Source organism: Salmo trutta, chromosome 20 (assembly GCF_901001165.1).
Source record: "Salmo trutta chromosome 20, fSalTru1.1, whole genome shotgun sequence".
NCBI lineage: Eukaryota > Metazoa > Chordata > Actinopteri > Salmoniformes > Salmonidae > Salmo > Salmo trutta.
Genome location: NC_042976.1, coordinates 27,771,613 through 27,797,864, shown reverse-complemented (window position 1 = coordinate 27,797,864; position 26,252 = coordinate 27,771,613). Strand labels below are relative to the sequence as shown.

The following is a 26,252-nucleotide window of genomic DNA, read 5'->3' as shown; positions in this document are numbered from 1 at the left end:
TTCTCTGCTTAACTGGTATATTTAGTGGCATTGCAGTACTTAAAATAAAGGGAACGGAGTAACTAATAACCACATAAATTGGTTTATTCTGTAGCTTTCCCACCTTTGTGAAAGCACAGTAGAGTACAGTAGATATTCGCACACATTCACCAACAAACAACCCCAGGTACATGACATGTACAGACTGGACACCATGAAAGATGCTAGCCAATAGCATCATAAACACTGGGGATACATTTCTTCTAGAATTTTGAGTATTCTGTTTGTCAAAAATAGAGTGTAAACTTCAGGTAGTGATGGTCTTTACAACCCATTCATACAACAAAGCTAGTGTTGCAGTGAAGCTGGTCTGTGCTGTATACTATGCAGTTCTCCTGTGGTCAGATTAATTTAAGGCTAGACAGAACCTGTGTCCAACGAGCCAACAGCACGATGACACATTCTCATCGTTAGCTACATTGTTTTAGTCATTCCCCCCCACGTTCACCCCAACATTAGTCCAGCTTTCCATGGCACCAATTCCCCTCCATTGATTCCCCCCAACACCAATGGTCCACATGGCCACACGTCAGCCCACCCTGATTCAGGAAACACAGGCAAAACCTCTTCTTCTCACCACCAGACAGACCAGAGATTTAAAAAAGAGAAAATCTAAATCCCACAGACTCAAAGTTCAGTTCTGGAGGCCAGCTGAGCTTCCAGGTAAAGGGTCAAGTTCAAAGTGGGGTCAGAGGGTCATGTGCTTCTCGGGCGCCTGTTTGTGGGCAAGGTAGAGGAAAAGGATGCTGGAGAGGGCACTGACGAGGAAGATGACGTCGAACCATCGGTGGTAGAAGTTGAACTGCAGCTCGCCCAGCACCTTGGTCACGATAGAGCGATACTCTAGAGGCATGCTCATCCTCATGAGGAGAACAGACGAGACAAAGTACATCCCCTGAGAGAAACAAGAGAGACACGCAAGATGTCAGTTGTCTTTGCACTAACCTATCTAAAGATTGAATAGACAACTGATCACAAAAAAGTATTTGCACTGAAATATATGCCCTCTGCTCTTTGTCACAAATCTTGCATATAACAAAACAGATACTGACCATGATTTGAGCTAGGACCAGCACTATAACATTGGAGGACTTGCTGCTGGAGATGGCATAGAAGAACTAGAGAGAAACAGAGAGTCAAGATCAGTGTTAGGATACATCGTAACATGCCTTGGTAGACTGACTACTTCCTGTCTGTAGTTGGCTTACCTTGGTGAGTGTGATGAGAAGGCCTCTAATAGAGGTGACGATGATGATGCCCACCAGGATGAAGATGTGCTGAGACCAGAACTTTACCTGCCGAGGAGAGGATATGTAAGGAAAACTAGAGCAACAATAGAACACACCAATACAACTTACTATTTCCATTTGGAATTATCCCATAAAGGTGAAGATTGAGTTCAGAAGGACATTTTCATAAAATGACAACCATTAACATTACTTGAGGTGTGTGTGTGCATGAGTAGCAGAACTCACATCAAACTGAATGCCTAGGTAGTTAACAGTGATCTCAATCCCTCTAGTCACTGGATCAGTCTTCCCAACACGGTCAAACACAATGTTAATGGTGGCCTTAGAGGGACAAAAAAACAGGGTTACTACAGATATAGTTTTGGGGCCTGATGTGGATATGATAAACTGACTGTATGTGAAGTATAAGATCATTCGATTTGAAAGCAAAAACAATATGGGTAGAAGAACAAATGTTTTAACTTACAGACACAATACAGGTTACTAAATAGAGATCAAAAGACACTGAATGTTCTCTAAACTGACAGATACCAAACTCAAACTCGATTTTCTCAGATTCATCTGTTTCTAAGGCTGTCAAGCAAGCTAACCAGTAGCTAGTCGGGCCAAGTTGAATCTAGGTCTCAGTCAGACTATGTCTGTAACTCTTACCATAAATATTTTCCACACACAGTAGATGGAGAAGAAATAACCCAGGAAGTTGAAGTATTTCCCCTGGAATGTCTTGGAATATTCAATCCACTCCTACAGTCCAGGAAGGAAAGAGTGAAGAGAGGGACAAAGACACATTATTACAATCAACCAAACGTACATAACAATAGGCTTAACCCAAAACACAACACTACACACAAACACACAGTACCAGTGAAAAGTTTAGACACCTACTTATTCAACGGTTTTTCTTTATTTTTACGATGTTCTACATTATAGAATAAGAGTGAATATATCAAACTATGAAATAGCATATAGAATCATGTAGTAACCAAAAAAAGTGTTAAACAAATCAAAATATAATCTATATTTTAGGTTCTTCAAAGTAGCCACCCTTTTCCTTGATGATAGCTTTGCATACTCTTGACATTCTCTCAACCAGCTTCACCTGGAATGCTTTTCCAAAAGTCTTGAAGGAGTCCCCACATATGCTGAGCACTTCTTGGCTGTTTTACCTTCACTCTGCGGTCCAACTCATCCCAAGCCATCTCAATTGGGTTGTGGTTGGGTGATTGTGGAGGCCAGGTCATGTGATGCAGCACTCCATCAGACTCCTTCTTGGTCAAATAGCCCTTCCACAGCCTGGAGATGTTTTGGGTCATTGTCCTGTTGAAAAACAAATGATAGTCCCACTAAGCCCAAAGCAGATGGGAAGGTGTATCTCTGCAGAACGCTGTAGTTGTCATCCTGGTTAAGTGTGCCTTGAATTCTAAATAAAAGTTTCACCAGTAAAGGACCCCCACACCATCACACCTCCTCCATGCTTCACGCTGGGAACCACACGTGCGGAGATCATCCGTTCACCACTCTGCATCTCACAAAGACAAGTGGTTGGAACCTAAAATCTCAAATTTAGACTCAGACCAAAGGACAGACTTCCACTGGTCTAATGTCCATTGCTCGTGTTTCTTGGCCCAAGCAAGTCTCTTATTGGTCTCCTTTAGTAGTGGTTTCTTTGCAGCAATTCGACCATGAAGGCCCGATTCACACAGTCTCCTCTGAACAGTTGATGTTGAGATGTGTCTGTTACTTGAACTCAGTGAAGGATTTATTTGGGCTGCAATTTCTGAGGCTGGTAACCTTAAGGAAATTTTCCTCTGCAGCAGAGGTAACTCTGGGTCTTCCTTTCCTGCGGCGGTCCTCATGAGAGCCAGTTTTATCATAGCGCTCGATGGTTTTTACAACTGCACTTCAAGAAACTTTAAAAGTTCTTGAAATTCTCCGGATTGACTGACCTTCATGTCTTAAAGTAATGATGGAATGTCGTTTCTCTTTTCTTATTGGAGTTGTACTTGCCATAATATGGACTTGGTCTTTTACCAAATATGGCTATCTTCTGTATGCCACCCCTATCCTGTCACAACACAACTGATTGGCTGAAATGCATGCGTTTGCTCTGACTCAGTACATTTAGCTGCTTGCATTAGCGGCTAACACGATTTAGGCCCAACTTGCTAAGACAAACTAGCCGTTTGCAGATGTAAGAAACACAAACTAATAGTGTGCTTATAGAACGCTAATGGATTTATATTAAGAAGAAATGTGAAAACAGCATTGTCGTCATCAACATTGTTGCATGTGCTGCATTGACCATGCAGACTGAACCCAAATGTCTCATGGTCGAGGAACAACAAACATGCTCTAGAAGTGACAGGGGGCGGGGCTAGAACTGTGTGGAAAGTGGCATGGAGAGAGAGAGAGAGAGCGGAAAGAGATGACTCAAGTAGTGGACTAAACTATAGAATTGGATGTTACACACGGTGTATCACATTTAACAAACCAAACATTTAAATACTATTATAGAAGGTAAAGTAAAAACCCAAACCGGTCCGTGCATCAATACTGGTATATCGTAAAAATATGCTATATTGCCCAGCCCTACTAGTTAGTCTGTTGTATATCATTATTTTACCTGCTGCTCAAATGTCTGTCTCTCTCTGGCACACGCAGGTGATGCACACACAATTACCTTTCCAGGATTTTCATTGCTGACCATAAATGAGCTATAACTGGGCAATTAACTCACTAACTAGCAATGAATATCCACAAATGTGCACACATGGCTTGCATTGAGCTCAAAAACGCATCTCGCAACTGCATGATTGAAAGACCACTCTTGGCTGTCAATGCAGGCCTACAATAATTATACTACGATGAGCTCTGTAGAGATTGGGAGAGCAGTGTGCAACACATTGCATCCGGAGGACACTGATTCAATTCTGATCAGAGTAGCCTAATTGTTTGATATTTAGATTTTAGCATAATTTTTTTAACTTGTCCATTCTGACAATTTAAATCTATATTCTTCTTGTCCGACTATTTTTTTACTTGTCCCGGGCAAGTGTTAATGTCGAGCCCTGCACAGCATTGGGAGAGTGAGAATAGGGAGAGGGGGAAGGGGAAGGGTAGGCACTCACCGTGTTTGGGACTAAGGATGGGGAAAGGGTCCCCCAACTTCCAGAAGAAATACATGAAGGTAAACCAGACGACACAGGCAAAGAGCAGCTTCTGTCTCTGCACTAGACCCAAACACACAATATACACTTCAGAGACTGCGTGTAAGAATCCCCAGCAAGAGAGCACCCATCATACACTGTAGCATCAAACATGGAAGGATCAATTAATTTATGCTACAGCTGGACTAATATGGACAAAATGTCACTCACACAGGCGGATGTTGCTGACGACAAAGTAGCCAATATAAAAAGGCACTACGAAGATTAGAAACAGTAGAATCACATACAGGTTGAACTTCCAGTGGAAATACCTGGAACTGAGGGACACAGATACAAGGACATATATGACACATCAGCTAGCCTATGTTAGCTGGTTGATGAGAGCAAAGTATAATACTGAATAAACGTGGTAACGTAAAGAATGCATTAAACTATTGTACTAACCTAGTTTCTAAGGCACCCAGTATCTCAAAGATAATGAGCTCAAACATGGTGCAGGAGAAGGCAAAGGTGATGGAGAACACCACCTGGACCACATACTGTCGTACCTGTTGACCGGAACATGACCATAGGGTTAGATTAGGCTGTAGGTGCGGTCATAAAATATCACTACTGTCTAAGCACCCATGCTGATGTATCAGTCACTTTCTGTTTCATTCTGGTTCTCACAACTGGTCTTATAGGCAGTTCCAGGAACAGAATTACAGCAAGCCATCTAGCTACAGAAATAAAGGCACAGCCAGTAGACTAGCTAAATATCCTATTCCACATTATTTTTGTCACTGGCCTACACACCCCATAATGTCAAAGTGGAATTCTGTTTATTGAAATGTTCACAAATTAATAAAAAATGAAAAGCTGAAATGTCTTGAATCAATGCAGCCGATCACAGTGCCATACGTTTTGTCACCAAAGCCCCATATACTACCCACCACTGCGACCTGTACGCTCTCGTTGGCTGGCCTTCGCTTCATAATCGTTGCCAAACCCACTGGCTCCAGGTCATCTACAAGACCCTGCTAGGTAAAGTCCCCCCTTATCTCCGCTCACTGGTCACCATAGCAGCACCCACCTGTAGCACGCGCTCCAGCAGGTATATCTCTCTGGTCACCCCCAAAGCCAATTCCTCCTTTGGCCGTCTCTCCTTCCAGTTCTCTGCTGCCAATGACTGGAACGAACTACAAAAATCTCTGAAACACTTATCTCCCTCACTAGCTTTAAGCACCAGCTGTCAGAGCAGTTCACAGATCACTGCACCTGTACATAGCCCATCCATAATTTAGCCCAAACAACTACCGCTTCGCCTACTGTATTTATTCATTTTATTTAGCTCGTTTGCACCCCATTATTTCGATTTCTACTTTGCACTTTCTTCTACTACAAATCTACCATTCCAGTGTTTTACTTGCTATATTGTATTTACCTTGCCACCATGGCCTTTTTTGCCTTTACCTCCCTTATCTCACCTCATTTGCTCACATTGTATATATGTAACCGATGTGAAATGGCTAGTTAGTTAGCGGTGGTGCGCGCTAATAGCGTTTCAATCGGTGACGTCACTCGCTCTGAGACTTGAAGTAGGGTTTCCCCTTGCGTTGCAAGGGCCGTGGCTCTTGTGGCGCGATGGGTAACGTTGCTTCGGTGGGTGTCAGTTGTTGATGTGTGCAAGGGTCCCTGGTTCGAGCCCGGGTTGGGGCGAAGAGAGGGACGGAACCTACACTGTTACATTGATGCTGTTGACCCGGATCATTGGTTGCTGCGGAAAAGGAGGAGGTCAAAGGGGGGGTGAGTGTAACCGATGTGAAATGGCTAGTTAGTTAGCGGTGGTGCGCGCTAATAGCGTTTCAATCGGTGACGTCACTCGCTCTGAGACTTGAAGTAGGGTTTCCCCTTGCGTTGCAAGGGCCGTGGCTCTTGTGGCACGATGCTTCGGTGGGTGTCAGTTGTTGATGTGTGCAAGGGTCCCTGGTTCGAGCCCGGGTTGGGGCGAAGAGAGGGACGGAACCTACACTGTTACATATAGACTTCTTTTTCTACTATATTATTGACTGTATGTTTGTTTTACTCCATGTGTAACACTGTGTTGTTGTATGTTGTCGAACTGCTTTGCTTTATCTTGGCCAAGTCGCAATTGTAAATGAGAACTTGTTCTCAACTTGCCTACCTGGTTAAATAAAGGTGAAATAAAAGAAAAGAAATAAAAATAAGCATTCAAGCTTTTTTTTAAGTGCAAGCCTAAATAAGTTCAGGAGTAAAATGTTTCTTAACAAGTCACATACGTTGCATGGACTCATTATTTTTGCAGTAAAAGTATTTAACATGATTTTTGATTGACTACCTCATCTCTGTACCCCACACATACAATTATCCGTAAGGTCCCTCAGTCGAGCAGTGAATTTCAAAAACATAAAGACAGGGAGGTTTTCCAATGCCTCGCAAAGGGCACCTATTGGTAGATGCGTAAAAAATCTAAAAAGCAGACATTGAATATCCCTTTTGTCCTGAAAACAAAGTGTTATGTTTGGGGCAAATCCAACACAACACATTACTGAGTAGCACTCCCCATATTTTCAAGCATAGTGGTGGCTGCATCATGATATAGGTATGCTTGTAATAGTTAAGGACTGGGGAGTTTTTCAGGACAAAAAAGAAACAGCTAAGCACAGGCAAACCCCTAGATGAAAACTAGTCTCTGTCTGCTTTCCACCAGACACTGGGAGATTATTTCAACTTTCAGCAGGACAATAACCAAAAACACAAGGCCACATCTACACTGGAGTTACTTACCCTGAAGACAATGAATGTTCCTGAGTGGCCAAGTTACAGTTTTGACTTAAATCTACTTGAAAATCTATGGAAAGACCTGAAAATGGTCATCTAGCAATGATCAACAACCAATTTGTCAGAGCTTGTAGAAATTTGAAACGAACAATGGAAAAATGTTGCACAATGCAGGTGTGGAAAGCTCTTAGAGACTTACACAGAAAGAGTCCCAGCTGTAATCGCTGCCAAAGGTGCTTCTACAAAGTATTGACTCAGGGGTGTGAATACTTATGTAAATTAGTATAATTTTATTTTCGATACGTTTGCAAAAATGTCTAAAAACATATTTTCACAACTTTGTCATTATGAGGTATTGTGTGTAGAAAAAAACATAATACATTTTAAATTCAGGCTGAAATGCAAAAAAAAATGGGGAATAAGTCAAGGGGTATGAATACTTTCTGAAGGCACTGTAGCAATAACGTTACTTGTGTAGCTAGTAACTAATATAACATACCTCATAGTCTTTGAACAGCTGCCGCATGAAGAACAGCCACCCAAAGCCAAAGAACTGCACCTGGGAAGAGAGTTGGAAGATTTCCACGTTAGTTAACTTGCACCAGACAGTGTATGTGCAAACATCCTAACGTTAGCTGGCTAAGCAACGAGATCCCAAAATGTTGTGACGCGTTATCTAGCTAGCTAGCAAACGTTAGTTCTTACCTGTGAGGTGAACATGATCACTGAATCCATAAGAAACTACATTTTGATCAGGAAACCACGGCCTAAAATCTATAGAACACTTCCAGTTCAAATGTTCTACATTCAGGCCATGTCTGACTGCAATACAAACGTCAACTAACACGTGACAACGTGGTTATTTTGTTATTATTTGCATTGTGGAAACGCGTTGTTGACCTGTCAACTTGTTGAACTGATGTCTACGTCATCAGAATAAGAGGGAAAAGTCCATTCCGTCGCCATAACGTGACGTTCGGACACAGAGGAAGAGGTCAGGCAAGAGTTTTCACTCTCGCTAAAATCTGTCCAAAATAAGGCCAATTTGTTTCTTTGGGTTTATGCTGGGACAACAACTCCCACTGCTAGGGCGGTGACATGAGCATTTCATAATTATATACAGATCTCTGCTTTGAATGGTTTATTAAGTTTAAAGGGATAGTTCACCCAAATTACTTTTATTAAGTCGGTGACCATCGTTGGTCAAGGCTTTCAAAGTGTGTTGTATTATGGTTATAAAAATGATCAGACTTACAACTAAATATTGACTGCATGAACTTGACAAAAATTGTGAGCAAAGGTCATGCAGTTTTTGATTAAGTCGCCAACTGCACTATGCAGCCATCACCTGAATTGTGGGTGGCACTATTGGTCAAGGGTGTTTTTGTTTGACCTACACAAACGTGTCTAAAGACGTGACTGAATCAGGAACCAACTTTTATTTTATTCTAAAGCAACAGGGCTTACAAATTTGAGACATCTCTCTCGTCAATTCATTATACACCTTATGTTTTCATTGTGTTATACTGTATGGGGTATATATACTGTAAGGGCGGCAGGTAGCCTAGTGGTTTGAGCGTTGGGACAGTAACCGAAAGGTTGCTAGATCGAGGTAAAAATCTGTCGTTCTGCCCCTGAACAAGGTAGATAACCCACTGTTCCTAGGCTGTCATTTTAAATAAGAATTGGTTCTTAACTGACTTGCCTAGTTAAATAAAAAGTTTATTTTGACATTTATCCAGAAAAACTTTTATCAACAATATCAGCTTTGTTGATACTGACATGTTGATCTGAGCCTTGCTGTTGGAAAACCACTAGTGTCTGACTTTCAGCTGTCGCAGATGCACCTCCCCCGACTTTACTCGTCGACTTTCGTCTACAGTAGGCTTCGTTAGGCTTACTGCTTAAACCCACCTATGGACACAGTCTGGTCTCATAGTCAGACTAGACATAACATACTAAATGTAAATCCAGGACACTCAAATTAGTATGACATGCTACATCTGGTATGGTTACAGAAGACAGAAGGTTACTTAAGGCAAAAACAAAGGTAGGGAGGTTGGTTGTGTAGCTCGAACATCTCATCACAGACAACTTTAGCATTAGCAACTGCTTACTACATTCTAGCTACTGTGCACTGCTTAGCATGTTAGCTAACCCCAATTCATTAACTTAACTCCTAACCTTAACCCTAGCCTAGCTAATGTTAGCCACCTAGCTAACATTAGCCACAACAAATTGGAATTTGTTACATAGACGTTTTGCAAATTCATAACATATTGCACGAATTGCAAATCATACCATATTGTACATACTGCAATTCGTAACATACCATACAAATTGTAATTCGTAACATATCATATGAAATGGATGATGGACATCCACAAATTAATACGAAACATGACATATCAGACAAATGAGTGTCCCGGATTTATCCTTACTATGTCACGTCTACCCCTGAGTCCAGGTTGATGGACAAGGTTTGACAGCAATTCATGCTTTGGTTTAGTTTCTCTGGCACTGTTTTCACATGCTAACATTTTAGCATTTCTGCACAAATCCCATTCAAGTCATGGTATCGATATGAAAATTTTTCACGCATCATGTTTATAGCATCTATAAGTGACTTTGTTCAGTTTCACAATCAATTTGAGATACTTTCGGATTATTTGGACATGACATGGGTAACTGTACAATAGCATAGACCTACATTCTGAACTTTTTATAAATTCCCCACTATACCATACTTAGTTTGAACCCCGGGACGTTTGGCGGTAGGGCAGAGCCCTCTACCCTCCACTAAAGTCCTTAGAATCTTCCAAACCAGGATTGAGTTCAGTTCAATTGAACGTTTGCTATGTTGTGGAATGTTTTGTTTCCCAAAACGTTCTTGAACAGACTTTGAGGTACGTTTTCTCCATTTGATGGGTGTTGTGGGGTGTCGCTTGAAGCAATGAGTGATGTATTTAACCCAACCCCTGCCCATTTTTCAACTGGTTGTTTAGTACAGTACCGTTTCCGTTTAATTGAATGTTCTATTATGTTTTTTTGTACTGAACACAGCCCAGGTTTGCCACTATACTGTTGATGGGAGACAGACAACGGACAAGTGTTCAATGGCTACAAACAATTCTTATTTCCATGATTTAGAGCAGGGGGTCAAACATTCCATGGAGGACCTAGACAACCAGGTGAGGGGAGTTCCTTACTAATCAGTGACCTTAATTCATCAATCAAGTACAGGGGAGGAGCGAAAACCCGCAGGCACTCGGCCCTCCATGGAATGACTTTGATACCAGGGGTGTATTCATTATGCCGAATCTGTTGCAAAACCTTTCTTCCCGAATTTGTCTAATAGAAACTCTTGCAATTCTTTGGACTAATAATTACACCTGTAAATTAGAGAAAAGTTTAGCCTACATGATTTGCAATAATTTATAAAAAAATATGTTTAGGCCTAATGATAATGACCAACAATAAGATTGATAGCCTATATGCATAATGATATGCACAAGGAGAGCGGTAGTTGCTAGGTTGGGCCTCTTCTGACTGGGCTTCAAACAAATGCTTCCAAAATAGAGTACCACAGTATGAGTCATTGTCACGTCCTTACCATAGAGAGCTCATATTTTTCTATGGAGAGTAGGTCAGGGCGTGACTGGGGGGTTTTGTCTAGTTTATTTATTTCTATGTTTGGTTCTAGTTTCTTTTTTCTATGTTGGGGTTTTTGTCTAGTTTAAATTTTCTGTGTTGTGTTCTAGGTTCTTTTTTCTATGTTGGAGTTTTTGTCTAGTTTACATTTTCTATGTTGTGTTCTAGGTTCTTTTTTCTAGGTTGGGGTTTTTGTCTAGTTTAAATTTTCTGTGTTGTGTTCTAGGTTCTTTTTTCTATGTTGGGGTTTTTGTCTAGTTTACATTTTCTATGTTGTGTTCTAGGTTCTTTTTTCTAGGTTGGGGTTTTCGTATGATTCCCAATTAGAGGCAGCTGGTCATCGTTGTCTCTAATTGGGGATCATATTTAAGTTGTTTTTTTCCCCACTAGTGTTTGTGGGAGATTATTTTGAGTTCATGCATGTCGCACCTCTTCTTTATGGTTTGTTGTTTATAGCCTTCCCTGTAGCTCAGTTGGTAGAGCATGGTGTTTGCAACGCCAGGGTTGTGGGTTCGATTCCCACGGGGGGCCAGCACAGGAATAAAAAAAAAATGTATGAAATGTATGCATTCACTACTGTAAGTAGCTCTGGATAAGAGCGTCTGCTAAATGACTAAAATGTAAAATGTAGTTTGTCTGTCTTGCATAGTTTCACATAGAAATAAAGATGTGGAACGATACGCATGCTGCACCTTGGTCTCTTTCATACGACATCCGTGACAGTCATAATACCCATAAAACCTAGCTGTCAAATAGGGAAGTGTTTCCAATCATTTTTCAACTGTTCATTTTTCCCAAAGAGAATTTTAGAAAGACTTAAAATAAGGGCTATGTTTTGTGTAGGCTTACCCTGCGGTATGGTTTTGATAACCGTGTAAATCTCTCTAGGACAAGGTGACTATCAATATATTTGCCTGTATTTACCCCACAAAAATGAAATGCTAATTAGCTGCTGATGTGGCTATCATAAAGAACTACAAATGCCATGGTGATCTGAATGAGACTGCTGAATCGAGGCAAAGGTAAGAATCTCTGGATTTACTATCAACTATTAGGTAAATGTAGTAATGAATACACTTGCTAAATTTCTTTAAATGGATAATTCTGTGAACTGTCTTGTGCAAGTTTTTAATTGGCACAATACCTGTTAGTAAAGGTGACAGCTAGAGATTATGTGCAGGAGTTTGCAGGGATTTGTAGTTTTGCATGATCTCTACTTTGATACCTAATTAACATTTTCGTATCTGAGAATAAATAGAGCCCAATATATTGAAAAGTCACCTTGTCCGAGAGATTTACATGGTTATCAAAACGTCATGCCAGGATAAGCCTACATGAAACACAGCCCTTATTTTAAGTGTTTTGAAAAATCCCCTATGGGAGAAATGATTGGAACCATTGTCCTATTTGACTGCTAGGTTTTATGGGTATTATGACACCGCCACTGTGGGGCTCTATGATCATGGAATTAAGCCCATAGATGTTTGGATTATGTGAGCAGTGCTAACAATATACAGGTAATTATTACAAACATGTTCTGACATTAATTAATATTATTTGTTTATGTCGGTGCTTCGGTGATGTGTGATATGCTTCATACGTTTTCCACTTTAATATGTTATAGAGAGCAATGCAATATGGCAGAAACTTGCAAAACATTAAACCACTGGGGGTTGTATGTCAGAATGGATTTCCATGTAATAAATTATGCTTATCTGCAGAGCTCACGGTTGTGTTCAGGTCATAGAGCCTACTCAATAGATCAACACACCTCCAACCACAACTTAACCATCTCCTCTGACCCACACAGGCAATGGCCTTCAGCCCTATACTGTGTAGGGTTCTAACTTCAGTAACCACATCCTTGTACACAGGAAGTAGAGACACGAGTATGCAATTTATGCTCTAGAGGCTCTGCAATGGGAGACTGTGTGTGCTCTCTGTAGCCATGGCATTAGAGCAACAATGTTGTGGTTCAACGTAAAGACCGGTGATGACGTTTTGTGTAACATAGAAAAACCCATGGTTGCACTGGTGTGAGAAGAGCGAGAGAGAGAGATACAAGGGAAAGGGGGATGCCTAGTCAGTTGTACAACTAGGCTATAGTGCATCGTTCAACAGTTGTGATTGAAAGAGGAAACGGGCACCAGTGGCCCTATCTGACAGATTTCATAGGATCAGCTTCAAATGAAGCCCCATCATATCATAGTCTTCCTCGCTCTCCAGCTCCTCTCCATAGGTAAACATTTATTGATTGTCTTACGATGACCTATTTACTTTAAATTTCCACTAACATAAACATCTCCTCCTTCCTCCCTACAGAGGTCCCAGAGGTGTTGGCTGAGACAAGGACAGCCTTTGAAGGTCAGACCATCATTTTGACCTTACCTAGTGAGCAGATTGAACCTCAAACTCAGGTTGAATGGAGATATAGCCAACCTGGAAAAAATAAGCTGCTGTCTATAGTACAATTTAACAAAGATGGTGACCACAAGACAACCATCTTTAACAACCGGACGCAGATCCAGAATAATGGATCTCTGAGTATCCAGGGTCTCCGTCAGGGAGATTCAGGGGATTACACCTGCAGTGTGGTGTCCACAGGCAGAACCATCCAGACATACATTGTTACTCTGAGTGTGCTGGGGGAGAGGGAATCACACCTAACTGTCAGTGTCATCTCAGGTAAGAGCAGTTTATTTCTATTTTCTGAGGCTATTTCAGCTCTCGAGTCATTTGTAGGAACAGACGGAAGCTCAGAATTTCCTTCAGACCCCAATCTTCAATTTGATCTGGATGCTGTCTACCCCTTGAGCACTTTATAAATTATTTAAGTTCAAAAGCTTTATTGCCAGTTTAGGGTAAAACATTTAATTTCATTGTGTTTGAGATTATACCAAAAAAATAGTGGGTTGTTTGGTTGACCCAACTGCTGTGTTGCAGGCATTGGGTCACTTAGTTAAGTAGTTTGCATTAAAAACTGCTGGGTTATTGATGCTGGGGGCTGGGTTATTAAGATATGACCCAGTGTGTCAGATCAAAAGACTGGTGGCATAGTTTAGTAGGGGTGTGGCTTTTTTTTCACCCATGAAAGTAAATGTCATTCATTCATGTTCATTCTGTTCTGTTCTATAGTTATCAAACATTAGCATTTTTGTAGCTTCAATGAGCCTTACAGAAGTGTATGAATTCCCCTAAAAGCCTATGTAAATCTCACTGTTGGGATACAATAAGGTGGTATACCTTATTAGAATATGTTATAAACAATCTTACTATTCTAGACGAATGTGGAAAATGCACACAAAATAAGGGGAAATTTTAATGTAAACTTTACATGATGAACAGGAATGACATGGGTGGCCAATATGATCTACCTGAAAGCCAAACCCCTAATTAGCCACGCATCCTAAAAATAACCTAGGGATTACACTAAACAGAGCCAGTGTTAAGCCAACCCACTATGAGAGTTAAAAAATACCCAATTGATTGTTAAATTAACCCATGTTTGGGTAATCCCAACAACCCAACTGTCTGGGTCAAAATTGACCAGTGTGTTCTGTCCAATATTTACCCAGCACTGGGTTACCAAATAATCCAAATTTGGTTGTTTTTAACTCAGCATATTTTAGTGTACAGCTGTTTTAGTGGCCTGAATATTTATTCTTTGATTTTCAGATTCACAGAACGTGACTACAACCAACACTTCCTCTAGCACCCCAGATGTACCAGTTGGTGGGGAAACAGGGGTAGCACTGTGGATTATCATCACAGCGGGTGGATGCTCAGCAGTGTTTCTTACTAGTGTGCTAGCTGTGGTTGCATTTCAATGGAGAAAGAGGCAAAGATCCAGCACAGGTAAACTATTTTGACAATCTTTTTTGGTAGAAAATTGTATCTCAATTTACAATGTTATTTTAAGTGATGTATGTTGCATAATGACTCGGTCCCAGAGCTTCACACAACCTTGTAACCTGACAAAAAAAAAACTTTGGACCCTAGAATTGAATGTATTTAATGTAATGTAACTGATTTGGAGTGAGAGTAACTGATCTGATGTGAGTTAAATGATCCCTTCCACAGATGAACCTGTCTATAGTAACACCTCCTACATCAGACATGGGCACTGTCATGTCAGGGACTCCTGCCAATCACGTTAACACTCCGGGAGTTACCAGAGCAACGACACGTTCTAGCGCAGGAAGGGGGATGATAGGAGAAATGTCTTGAGCGATAAGGATGAGAGGGAAAGGAGAGGAAAAGATGTAGAGAGAATAAGAGAGGGATGCATTTCCAGCTTGAAGGTGGAGAGCAAGAACAGGTAATAGGGTGAGAGCAGAGATGCATGAGAGGAACTTAATGAAATGTCTGGTTTCAATAAACAATTGAACTGCAACGTCTTCTTAGTGTCTTCAATATGCCTCAGTGTCTAGAACGCAGCTAGGTGAAGTGAACGTCTGCGCTCGCATACTCCTTTAAAATAACTTGGATTGAAAAACTAGAAAGAAGAGTCAATATTACTGTTTGTCCGTCTTGAGACGCTGTTGCCAAATCAACAAGTATAATTCCTCAAAATAGTCTGAATTAATCTAAGATGACTCAAGAAATCTGTAATTTTGATGTTTGCAGAGGTCTTAGTCGCACTATTTTACATCTAAGATGTTTTGTGTAGTATATTTCAAGTGATTTTTTTTTTGCATGAACATGGTCGTCTCTCATTGAATGACAACAAACACTTAATTGAAGAATCCCTACTGTTGACCAATCCCCAATGAAGGGGTGTAGACTTCAGCTACCAAACTCTGAATGCTGGCGAACACCAAAACAAGCAAAGACACTTTTTCATAACATGACCATCAACCTGGAAGCACTCGCTTCTGTCATGATGAAGTGCTTCGAGAGGCTAGTTAATAAGGACCATATCTCCTCCACCTTACCTGACAACCTTGACGCACTACAATTCCGCCCCAACAGATCCACGGACAACACAATCGCGATTGCACTGCACACTGCTCTATCCCACCTGGACAAGAGAAATACAGTACCTATGTAAGAATGCTGTTCACCGACAACAGCTCAGCCTTCAAAAGCATAGTGCCCTCCAAGCTCATCACTAAGCTCAAGGCCCCAGGTTTGAATCCCTCACTGTGCAACTGGGTCCTGGGCTTTCTTACGGTCTGACCCCAACTGGTGAAGGTCAGCAATAACCCTTCCGCCACGCTGATCCTCAACATGGGGGCCCAACAGGGGTGTGTGCTAAGTCCCCTCCTGTACTCCTTGTTCACCCATGACAACGTGGCCATGCACGCCCACATCTCCATCGACGGGCCGCAGTGGAGAGGGTCAAAGGCTTCAAGTTCCTCGGTGTGCACATCACTGACTACCTGAAATGGTCCCTTCACATAGACAGTGTGGCGAAGGAAGTTGAAGAAATTTGTCTTGGCCCCTGAGAACCTCACAAAATCCTACAGATGCACCATTGAGAGCATGCTGTCGGGCTGTATCTTGGCCTGATACAGCAATTGTATCATCCGCAACTTCCGGGCTCTCCAGAGTGTGGTGCTGTCAGCCCAACGCATCCTCGGGAGCACACTGCCTGCCCTCCAGGACATCTATAGCACCCAGTGTCACAGAAAATCCCAAGAGATCAAGACCTCAGCCAACTGAGCTATGGCCTGTTCACCATTAACCGGCTTTTGCCCACTACCCTGCCTTGAACCTTAGTCACTGTTATTAGTTGGCTACCACCCGAAACTCTACCCTGCACTTTAGAGACTGCTTTGCCCTATATCAACTCAGCATAAAAAAACATCCTCTCACTGTCAACTGCGTTTAATTTCAGCAAACTTAACATGTCTAAATATTTGTATGAACATAAGATTCAACAACTGAGACATAAACTGAACAAGTTCCACAGACGTGACTAACAGAAATGGAATAATGTGTCCCTGAACAAAAGGGGGGTCAAAATCAAAAGTAACAGTCAGTATCTGGTGTGGCCACCAGCTGCATTAAGTACTGCAGTGCATCTCCTCATGTACTTCACCAGATTTGCCAGTTCTTGCTGTGAGATGTTACCCCACTCTTCCACCAAGGCACCTGCAAGTTCCCGAATATTTCTGGGGGGAATGGCCCTAGTCCTCACCCTCCGATCCAACAGGTCCCGGACGTGCTCAATGCGATTGAGATCCGGGCTCTTCACTGGCCATGGCAGAACACTGACATTCCTGTCTTGCAGGAAATTATGCACAGAACGAGCAGTATGGCTGGTGGCATTGTCATGCTGGAGGGTCATGTCAGGATGAGCCTGCAGGAACGGTACCACATGAGGGAGGAGGATGTCTTCCTTGCAATGTACAGCGTTGAGATTGCCTGCAATGACCACAAGCTCAGTCCGATGATGCTGTGACACACTGCCCCAGACCATGACGGACCTTCCACCTCCAAATCGATCCCGCTCCAGAGTACAGGCCTCGGTGTAACGGTCATTCCTTCGACGATAAACACGACCATCACCACTGGTGAGACAAAACCGTGACTCGTCAGTGAAGACCACTTTTTGCCAGTCTTGTCTGATCCAGCGATGGTGGGTTTGTGCCCATAGGCGACGTTGTTGCCGGTGATGTATGGTGAGGACCTGCCTTATGTTGGTTCCGTTTTTCTGTGCTCCATTTTGTTTCTTAACCTGTCTGGGCTGGGGGCAGTATTTTCACGGCCGGATAAAAACGTACCTGATTTAAACTGGTTACTACTCTTGCCCAGAAACGAGAATATGTATATTATTAGTCGATTTGGATAGAAAACACTTTAAAGTTTCTAAAACTGTTTGAATGGTGTCTGTGAGTATAACAGAACTCATATGGCAGGCAAAAACGTGAGAAGATTCCAAGCAGGAAGTGGCCTGTCTGACAATTTGTAGTCCTTCTGTTGCATCTCTATCAAAATTACAGTATCTGTGCTGTTATGTGACACATTCTAAGGCTTCCATTGGCTCTCTAAAGCCTTCAGAAACCGGATTGACGTGTCTCCTGTCTCTGGGCAGATAACAGCAGCAGAGTTTGTCAGTGGACTGCCTGGTGACAGAGAGACTGGAGATGCGCGGTCACGAGACCTCGGCATTTTTTTCTTTCCCTCTTTGAATGAATACAACGTTGTCCGGTTGGAATATTATCGCTATTTTACGAGAAAAATACCATAAAAATGTATTTTAAAGTGTTTGACATGCTTCTAAGTACGGTAAAGGAACATTTTGAATTTTTTTGTCACGAAATGCGCTCGCGCGTTACCCTTTGGATAGTGACCTGAACGCACGAACAAAACGGAGGTATTTGGATATAACTATGGATTATTTTGAACCAAAACAACATTTGTTGTTGAAGTAGAAGTCCTGGGAGTGCATTCTGACGAAGAACAGCAAAGGTAATCCAATTTCTCTAATAGTAATTCTGAGTTTAGTGAGACCCGACGTTGGCGGGTGTCTGAATAGCTAGCCTGTGATGGCTGAGCTATGTACTCAGAATATTGCAAAATGTGCTTTCGCCGAAAGCTATTTTAAAATTTGACATAGCGATTGCATAAAGGAGTTCTGTATCTATAATTCTTAAAATAATGTATGTATTTTGTGAACGTTCATCATGAGTAATTTAGTAAATTCACCGGAAGTTTTCGGTGGGTATGCTAGTTCTGAACATCACATGCTAATGTAAAAAGCTGGTTTTTGATATAAATATGAACTTGATTGAACAAAACATGCATGTATTGTATAACATAATGTCCTAGGAGTGTCATCTGATGAAGATCATCAAAGGTTAGTGCTGCATTTAGCTGTGGTTTGGATTTATGTGACATATATGCTTGCTTGGAAAATGGCTGTGTGATTATTTGTGTCTATGTACTCTCCTAACATAATCTAATGTTTTGCTTTCGCTGTAAAGCCTTTTTGAAATCGGACAATGTGGTTAGATTAACGAGTCTTATCTTTAAAATGGTGTAAATTAGTTGATTGTTTGAGAAAATTGAATTGTGGTATTTTAGTTGGTTTTGTATTTCGCGCCGTGCGATGGCATTGGCTGTTGGCTAGGGGTTCCGCAGGCGGAACGGGGTTCCACTAGCGGAACGTCTGTCCTCAACAGGTAAACATTAAGAACTGTTAAACTGTGGTTGACCTGACCTAGCTTGAACCCTCCAGGTTTCCCTAAACTCAGAGTACTAAAAATGTCGGCAGGATCAGGAGTTACGGTTTTGAGAGTTCTGTGGAAGAGGACAATTAACTCTTGATGTTAGTGTGTAATGTGTGTGCGTAAATGAGGAGCCTGGTATATAATGATGTTCTGTAAAATGGACGGCGGAATGTTCTCTGAATAAACTGTACAGATCTTTTGCAGAAAGCTGAGTCCTTGACTAATTATTATTAACCCAGGGTCTTACAAACCTTGGTGATTAGTCATGGCTTATTGATTGGTAATTAATAGCATTGGGATTTGAAAATTCTCGTAACAGTATCTTAAGAAACCAAAAAAAGATACCTCAAGAGAAAATAAATTGATGTGTTGAGAGACTGATTGGAAAGTGGTGTGTTGTGAAATATGATGAAGACCCTTACCCTGGTATTATACAAGATGTTGAAAAGCCATGAGTCGTGAGGAAGCCAACCAATTATTTTGGCCAATGAGAGAGGACATTGTATGGTACAGTCCCAACCAGAGAATGTGATTGGGCTTGTCCCTGAGCCTCATCCAGTGACAAAATGGCATGTGATGCTTGATGGCGACGTCTGGTAGGAAATTTGGTCTCTCATTAAGGAATAGAGTGATCGGACCCCTTTTTGCACATTTTCGCCTGAAATGACATACCCAAATGTAACTGCCTGTAGCTCAGGACCTGAAGCAAGGATACATGTATGCATATTCTTGATATAATTTCAAAGGAAAAACTTTGAAGTTTGTTGAAATGTGAAATGAATGTAGGAGAATATAACACATTAGATCTGGTAAAAGAAAATAACATGCGTCGTGTCGTGTCCCCCCCATAATTTTTTAAATGCAAGAGAATGGCCAAAATGTAATATTCCAGTTTAGGCACAATTTAGATTTTGGCCACTACATGGCAGCAGTGGGTGTGCAAAGTTTTTAGAGTGATCCAATGAACCATTGCATCACTGTTCAAAATGTTGTATCAAGACTGCCCAAATGTACCTAATTGGTTTATTAATACATTTTCAAGTTCATAACTGTGCACTCTCCTCAAACAATAGCATGGTATTATTTCACTGTAATAGCAACTATAAATTGGACAGTGCAGTTAGATTAGCAAGAATTTAAGCATTCTGCTCATATCAGTTATGTCTATGTCCTGGGGGGGTTAAATCATTATATTCTTAAAATGTATGGTCTCAGCAACTTAGATCTTGTTTCCAGAGTGAAGAAATTTTTCAGATAGCCAAGTTTCAATAGGTTTTATTTAAAAAAAAAAAAAAATTACATGCAAAAGTTCCCGTATTTGCAAAATCAACCTTATATTGTTTGGACTGATTTTACCCTATTTTTTTAACAGGAAATCAGGATGGCAGACATTTTAATGGTTGACTGAGAGGCTACCCAGACTGCCTCTAATTATTTAAAATGTCTCAAGGTATCTAGTATTAGTGTACCAAGTTTGATAGGTGTCATAAAATGTAACAATTATCAGCTGGACTACTAGGAGTAAACCGAAGCTACTGTATATGCTTTGAACTTTCAGTACTCAGCGTTAAAGGGCAGCCTGCCCACACCACAAGCTGTTGAATCGATAGCTGTGCCTTTTTGTCAGCACCACTATTATGCACACAAGTGCGTAAAAAGGACATGCGATTATTTGACCCGAAGCATGACCAGTGTTGGCACCATGACGTAAACCTACAATTTCACGCATTACGACAAAACCGCTCTTTTCCTTTGTTGCCCAATGCCCTTTCCTATAGATGGGTTAGCGGACAACGTCACGAAAACAATGTCTGCGCTTCCATGGGACAGGATGTTTCTGTGATTCTGGATGGCCAGATTACAAGCAAGATTGACAAAAATCCCATGTGGGGAATTGTGCGTAGCTCGTTTCATCGTGTTCTTGATACTATAGCTTGTTTTGACGGATGTCATGTAATTGTGCAAATGTGTTTGTTTTAAAAACTATATTGGAGACGAAATATAGTTTACATGTTGTCAACAATCTAAACCAATCTGTTTTGCCCCATAGTTGCGCACACGTCGGTTTAGTTTTGTAACAACTAACCCGTCCATTCACTCAGTCCTGATTTGAGTAGACTCACAGGTAGGCGGGATTTTCCCGGACCAGCTCCAAATACACTCGTAATAGACACTCAATGAAATACACGGACCATGAGAGTAAAGTGAGTAATCCAACTATCAAAGAAACGCCCGCAGGCTACACCACACACAGAGGTAAGCTAGTAAATGTATTGTAAGAGAACGTTTCAGGATAGTGCGGTCAATACACGAAATGGGCGCGTTTTACGTCGCTGTGATATTTTAAGTAGAAATTGACCACCAATATTGAATTTTAAAAGCTTGTTATATTAAATGAAGTGCACTTTAATATAGACCACATGGAGAGTCGTTTTTTATGTGGATAACGACTTGCTAAAATTCAGCATTTTGACATGTCCCTTGGTGCACCATCTGTGACTTCTAGGAAGATTTTAACCCCAAAATGTCTCAAGTTTTTACCATCATTGTAAAGCTAGTTATTTTGTTGCTTTGACAAATTCATTTACGTTTGTCTCTCATTTTAAGGTAAACCCTGTTTTGTGAACTGAACTCATTTTAATATGGTAACTTGCTTTTTAAATATTTGTTTCAAAAGAAACATTGAACACATAATAGTCAAATCATAGTGTAAAAGCAGGTGAGCTGGTTCTCCTCTTTGTGGCCATTTGCTGGTGTCTCTTTGTGGCCATTTGCTGGTGTTTTGTGATGGGGAAAGTGATATTAGCATAACATGTCAACAGCGTTAGACATGATAATCAAACTTTGCATCTGCACTGTATTTCAAGGAAATGTGTTTTTGTAAAATGTCTGCACATTGTTAAAAGTCGTCCTTGTGGATAGAGTTGCATGGTTTGTTTAACTTTAATCATTGGTGTTTGTTTGGCATACATTTTAAAGTGAAAAATCTGAGTCTCAGCTTCACTCTGTTACCTTGGAATTGCCCTCTTACTTTATTTGGCACTAAATAGGCACATAGTGTTCTTTATTTGACCTCTTGAGATGGGAACTTGTTTTTTATGAAAAAAACCAAGGGTTTTTGTAAAAAAAAAATAATCTCCCTGTACCTCTGAACCCCTTCCTGCCGAATCTGATAGCGCAGCCCAAAGTTTTGAAAGCACTGGTCTAAGTGTTCATAGGATAACAGGTTCTTTTTCACAATAACTATTTTAAAGCTGTCAAGTGGGCTTATCTTATTCAAGAAAGTGAAGCGATTGCATTTTACAACACAGCCCTTTCCATTTTAGGCAAAATTCAAAACAGCATTTGTTTTTCTTTGAGGTGGGCTAGGCTTTGTTCAATTGGATATTTCAAAAGCAAATGCTGGGTTCATGATCATTTATCCTCAATGGACTCAATTGTAGCCTCGGTCTGGTAGAGCATGGCAACCATTGAATCAAAGGAAAGGCTTGTGTGTAATGGGCGTGGCTGATCCCTTGATGATGGAATGATGCCCTGCATTTTGCCTTAAAATGTCTAAGTTTAGTTAACTGATCCAATATCTGCACTTCAAAGGCAGATTTCAATACTGGCTTAACCCAAATTCATGTGTGTCATCTTTCCTAGGAGACAGAGCGTAAGATGAGACTCCTATAAACCACCCAAGAAGCGTGTTCAGACCGTAAGTTGAAATCTTTTGGATGATGGCATAGGCATTATTTGTAACTATTTTAGTTAATGAGTGACTTACCCTGGTCTTGGAGAGCTTTGAACTTTGACCCCAGTCCAATGCCTCTCCACTCTGCCCAATGCAGACTATGATGTGTGAGTCCTCCCTGATGCGATGCCTGCAGCTGTGTTTGTCCCTACTGATGGTGGTCAGACTGCAGTGTGAGTGGACATAGCACTAGACATATTGACAAATTGTTATTTTTATTTGGAAGTTCACATATATTGTGGCAATGCACATTTCCACCAACCAATATGTTGTATACAGTGCTAGACATTTTACATGCCACAAGTGCATGAGTTGTTTGACTGATCTGTGATTCCTGTTGTCCCCACCCCTATCCGTGTCCCAGGCAAGGTAATGGCTCCTGAGAGCGTGGAGGCCCCAGTGGAGCTCCCCTTCACTCTGTCCTGCATGGTGTCCAAGGGGCGTGGGGACAGCCTGAAACAGGTGCGCTGGCTGGATGTCCAGAACAAGACTCTGTTGACCTACGAGCCCAGCCAGAAGGACAGCGTGAGTGGCCAGCAGCATGTAGAGCTGGCCCCCTCCCCCAAGGACACCTCAGCCATCACCATCCGCAGGGTGAGCTTCAGAGACGAGGGCTGCTACACATGCATTTTTGACCTGTACCCCTCGGGATCGCAGGTGGGACACACCTGCCTCACAGTCACATGTAAGTAGAGAAGACCGTTCAGATTGACTCTGTGCCATTGCGGTGACACTCTTTGATAGTAGTCTAAGGGTCACACCTGAGTACATGAGCATGTGCCAATCATTGTTTCATCATTTTCACTTTCCTGTGTGTCTCTTTCCTGCCCTCCTTCCCTCCCTCCTGAATCGGTGGTCTTAGAGGAGTTAATATGCCAACTGAGAGGACAGAAAGAAAGGACTGAATGTTCTGGTTAGCAGCTTGGGCACTCTGATAAAGTTTAAGAGGAGCCTGTTATTGTTTCTGAATAAAATGTAGACTCTATTTTCTGCACATCCTTTTGTTTGGTGCCCTACGTTGTTCTCCGTGGACTCTCAGTTAGGGCTGGGCGATATATCGATATAAAAAATATATCGATATATTTTAAAAATGTGATATGAAATTAGACCATTTCGCATATATCGATATAGTTCAAATTTGCGCTTTGATCCTTGCTCCAAGCAAGCTGCAGACCCGGAGCTCTCTGCGCTGCTCCCCGCCCCTCCTCTTTCATGCACATAGGGGGGAGGGGCAGGAACAGACACTTCAACAAACATGGAGGAAGCAACAGCGTCTGCGGAGCGTTTTGAGGAGTAATTGGTTAGTAAAAGAAAAAGCATTGGCTCAGTAATTTGGAGATGGTTCGGATTCAAAGTATCAGATGAGCAACAAAATCACGTTATATGTAGGCAGTGCCATAAAAAAAGTTCCAGCCAGGGGTGGAAGCACTACAAATCTTTTTCACCACCTAAAACAGTGGCACAAACTGCAATACGAAGAGTGTGTGAAACTGCGCGCTGCAGAAGCCCCAGCTGCAAGCCATCGACAACCCGACAAAGCTCCAGCCCCGAAACAAAGCTCACTGCAAACTTCATTTTCCCGCAGTGTGCCTAATGTCTACCTCAAGACAGCATTACTGTTTATCAAAGTAAAAAAAGAGGGGAAATGTTTATTGAGTTGATAGTCTGTTTCTTGTGCAACTGGTTGAGGCTGTTCAGATAAGAAATTGAGTTAACAAAAAGCAAATGGTAATCTCAGGCTGATGTTTAAAAAACATTTTCTCAAACTGAGCACTTTATTTTGTTCTTTATTTATATATAATTGCTGCCCTTACTAGGGTTTGTCATATTTTATTATTTTGTAATGTTTGTTATTTGCATCTGGATTTGTTAGAAAGGTAATTTGATTTTAAAAAGCCATTTAAAGTTGTCAAACTAAAAAAAAGTTGACTTTTCTCATAAATATATTTATTTAAATGTGCACCTTATGGAGCTTTGATTTCAAAAAAGGTACTCCTGTTGTTATACGGTGTTTATGTTTACATGTTATTGTTATTTGAACAGCTGAGCATTTAATCTGAACCAGGTGAAGAGCCCTGTTTATTATTTATTCACTTGATTTTTCAACTGTTCACTGAAATAGCCGGTTTCAATAAAACTACTTGAGACATGTCATATCTGGCTTTGACTTTGACTGAACATTTGCTCTCACTTTGCGGAAAAAATATCGGGATATATATATCTTATATCGATATTCAGCCTAAATATATCGGGATATGACTTGTGGTCCATATCGCCCCAGCCCTACTCTCAGTGCATGCTACCTATCTGGAGATTACAAAAATGAATCACACGCCTTTCCCTATTCACTCCTCTTTTGATAAACCTCTGTACCAGGGTTCCCAAACTGGAGGGTGATTTTATTTCATTGTTGGACATAAGACTGAAAACACCAACATGCAACATTTTCTCCAGCGTGCCAGTTGCCATCGAAGGTGAGCATTTGCCCACTGAAGTCTGTTACAACGCCGAACTACAGTCAGGTCAAGACCCTTGCGAGGACGACGGGCACGCAGATGAGCTTCCCTGAGCCAGTTTCTGACAGTTTGTGCAGAAATGGTTTGGTTTTGCACACCCACTGTTTCATCAGCTGTCTGGGTGGCTGGTCTCAGACAATCCCGCAGGTGTAGAAGCTGGATGTGGAGGTCCTGGCCTGGTTTCACGTGGTCTGTGATTGGGAGGCCGGTTGTATGTACTGCTAAATTCTCTAAAACAATGTTGGAGGCAGCTCATGGTAGAGAAATGAACATTCAAAGGCTCTGGTGGACATTCCTGCAGTCAGCATGCCAATTGCACGCTCCTTCAAAACATGAGACATCTGTGGCATTCTGTTGTGACATCTGCACATTTTAGTGGCATTTTATTGTTCCCGGCACAAGGTGCACCTGTGTAATGATCATGCTGTTTAATCAGCATCTTGATATGCCACACCTGTTAGGTGGATGGATTATTTTGACAAAGGAGAAATCAAATTCTATTTGTCACATGCACCGAATAAAACAGGTGTAGACTTTACCGTGAAATCCTTACTTAAGAGCCCTTAACCAAAAATGCAGTTCAAGAAATAGAATTAAGAAAATATTTACTAAATAAAACGTAACCAATAAAATAACAATAATGAGGCTATGTACAGGGGGTACCGGTACAGAGTCAATGTGCATGTGTACAAGTTAGTCGAGGTCAGTTGTACATGTAGGTAGGGGTGAAGTGACTATACATGTATAATAAATGCTCACTAACAGGGGTGTAAAAAAATAATAATTGTGCACAAAATTTGAGCGAAGTAAGCTTTAGATGCGTATGGGAAATTTCTGTAATCTTTTATTTCAGCTCATGAAACATAGGATCAACACTTTAAATGTTGAATTTATATTTTTGTTCAGTGTAGTTTATGATCCCTGTTCTATACTAT

At 41.3% G+C, this 26,252-nt stretch overlaps 2 protein-coding genes across 4 annotated transcripts in view; one reads left to right on the top strand and one right to left on the bottom strand.

The window, feature by feature from the left end:
* Nucleotides 1-66: 66 nt before the first annotated feature.
* Nucleotides 67-7,984, bottom strand: LOC115156352 (Golgi pH regulator-like). The gene is made up of 11 exons (XM_029703832.1): nucleotides 7,943-7,984; nucleotides 7,737-7,796; nucleotides 4,901-5,004; nucleotides 4,667-4,773; nucleotides 4,329-4,519; nucleotides 2,456-2,512; nucleotides 1,941-2,033; nucleotides 1,515-1,610; nucleotides 1,248-1,334; nucleotides 1,092-1,157; nucleotides 67-934 (listed from the first exon to the last, which is right to left on the bottom strand). Exons 1-11 carry the CDS (start codon nucleotides 7,970-7,972, stop codon nucleotides 728-730), a joined length of 1,098 nt encoding a protein of 365 aa, XP_029559692.1. The 5' UTR covers nucleotides 7,973-7,984; the 3' UTR covers nucleotides 67-727.
* A 4,958-nt stretch (nucleotides 7,985-12,942) lies between these two features.
* The window catches only part of LOC115155823 (OX-2 membrane glycoprotein-like), a 44,686-nt gene continuing 31,376 nt past the window's right edge, over nucleotides 12,943-26,252 (top strand). Inside the window, exons 1-6 of one of the 3 annotated variants that reach the window (XM_029702799.1) lie at nucleotides 12,943-13,127; nucleotides 13,211-13,573; nucleotides 14,564-14,743; nucleotides 22,711-22,765; nucleotides 22,899-22,974; nucleotides 23,166-23,486. In XM_029702799.1, coding sequence (XP_029558659.1) covers nucleotides 22,902-22,974; nucleotides 23,166-23,486 — 394 coding nt within the window. In that variant the 5' untranslated portion in view covers nucleotides 12,943-13,127; nucleotides 13,211-13,573; nucleotides 14,564-14,743; nucleotides 22,711-22,765; nucleotides 22,899-22,901. Of the gene's footprint in view, nucleotides 13,128-13,210; nucleotides 13,574-14,563; nucleotides 14,744-20,837; nucleotides 21,322-21,672; nucleotides 21,711-22,710; nucleotides 22,766-22,898; nucleotides 22,975-23,165; nucleotides 23,487-26,252 lie in introns of those variants that run through there. The other 2 variants (XM_029702797.1, XM_029702798.1) reach the window with 2 other exon arrangements.

Coding starts and splice junctions, on each gene's coding strand:
- LOC115156352 (XM_029703832.1), bottom strand. CDS start 7,972: ATGGATTCAGTGATCATGTTCACCTCACAG. Junction 7,797..7,942: donor TGATCATGTTCACCTCACAG/GTAAGAACTAAC, acceptor CTCTCTTCCCAG/GTGCAGTTCTTTGGCTTTGG. Junction 935..1,091: donor TGGTCCTAGCTCAAATCATG/GTCAGTATCTGT, acceptor TGTTTCTCTCAG/GGGATGTACTTTGTCTCGTC.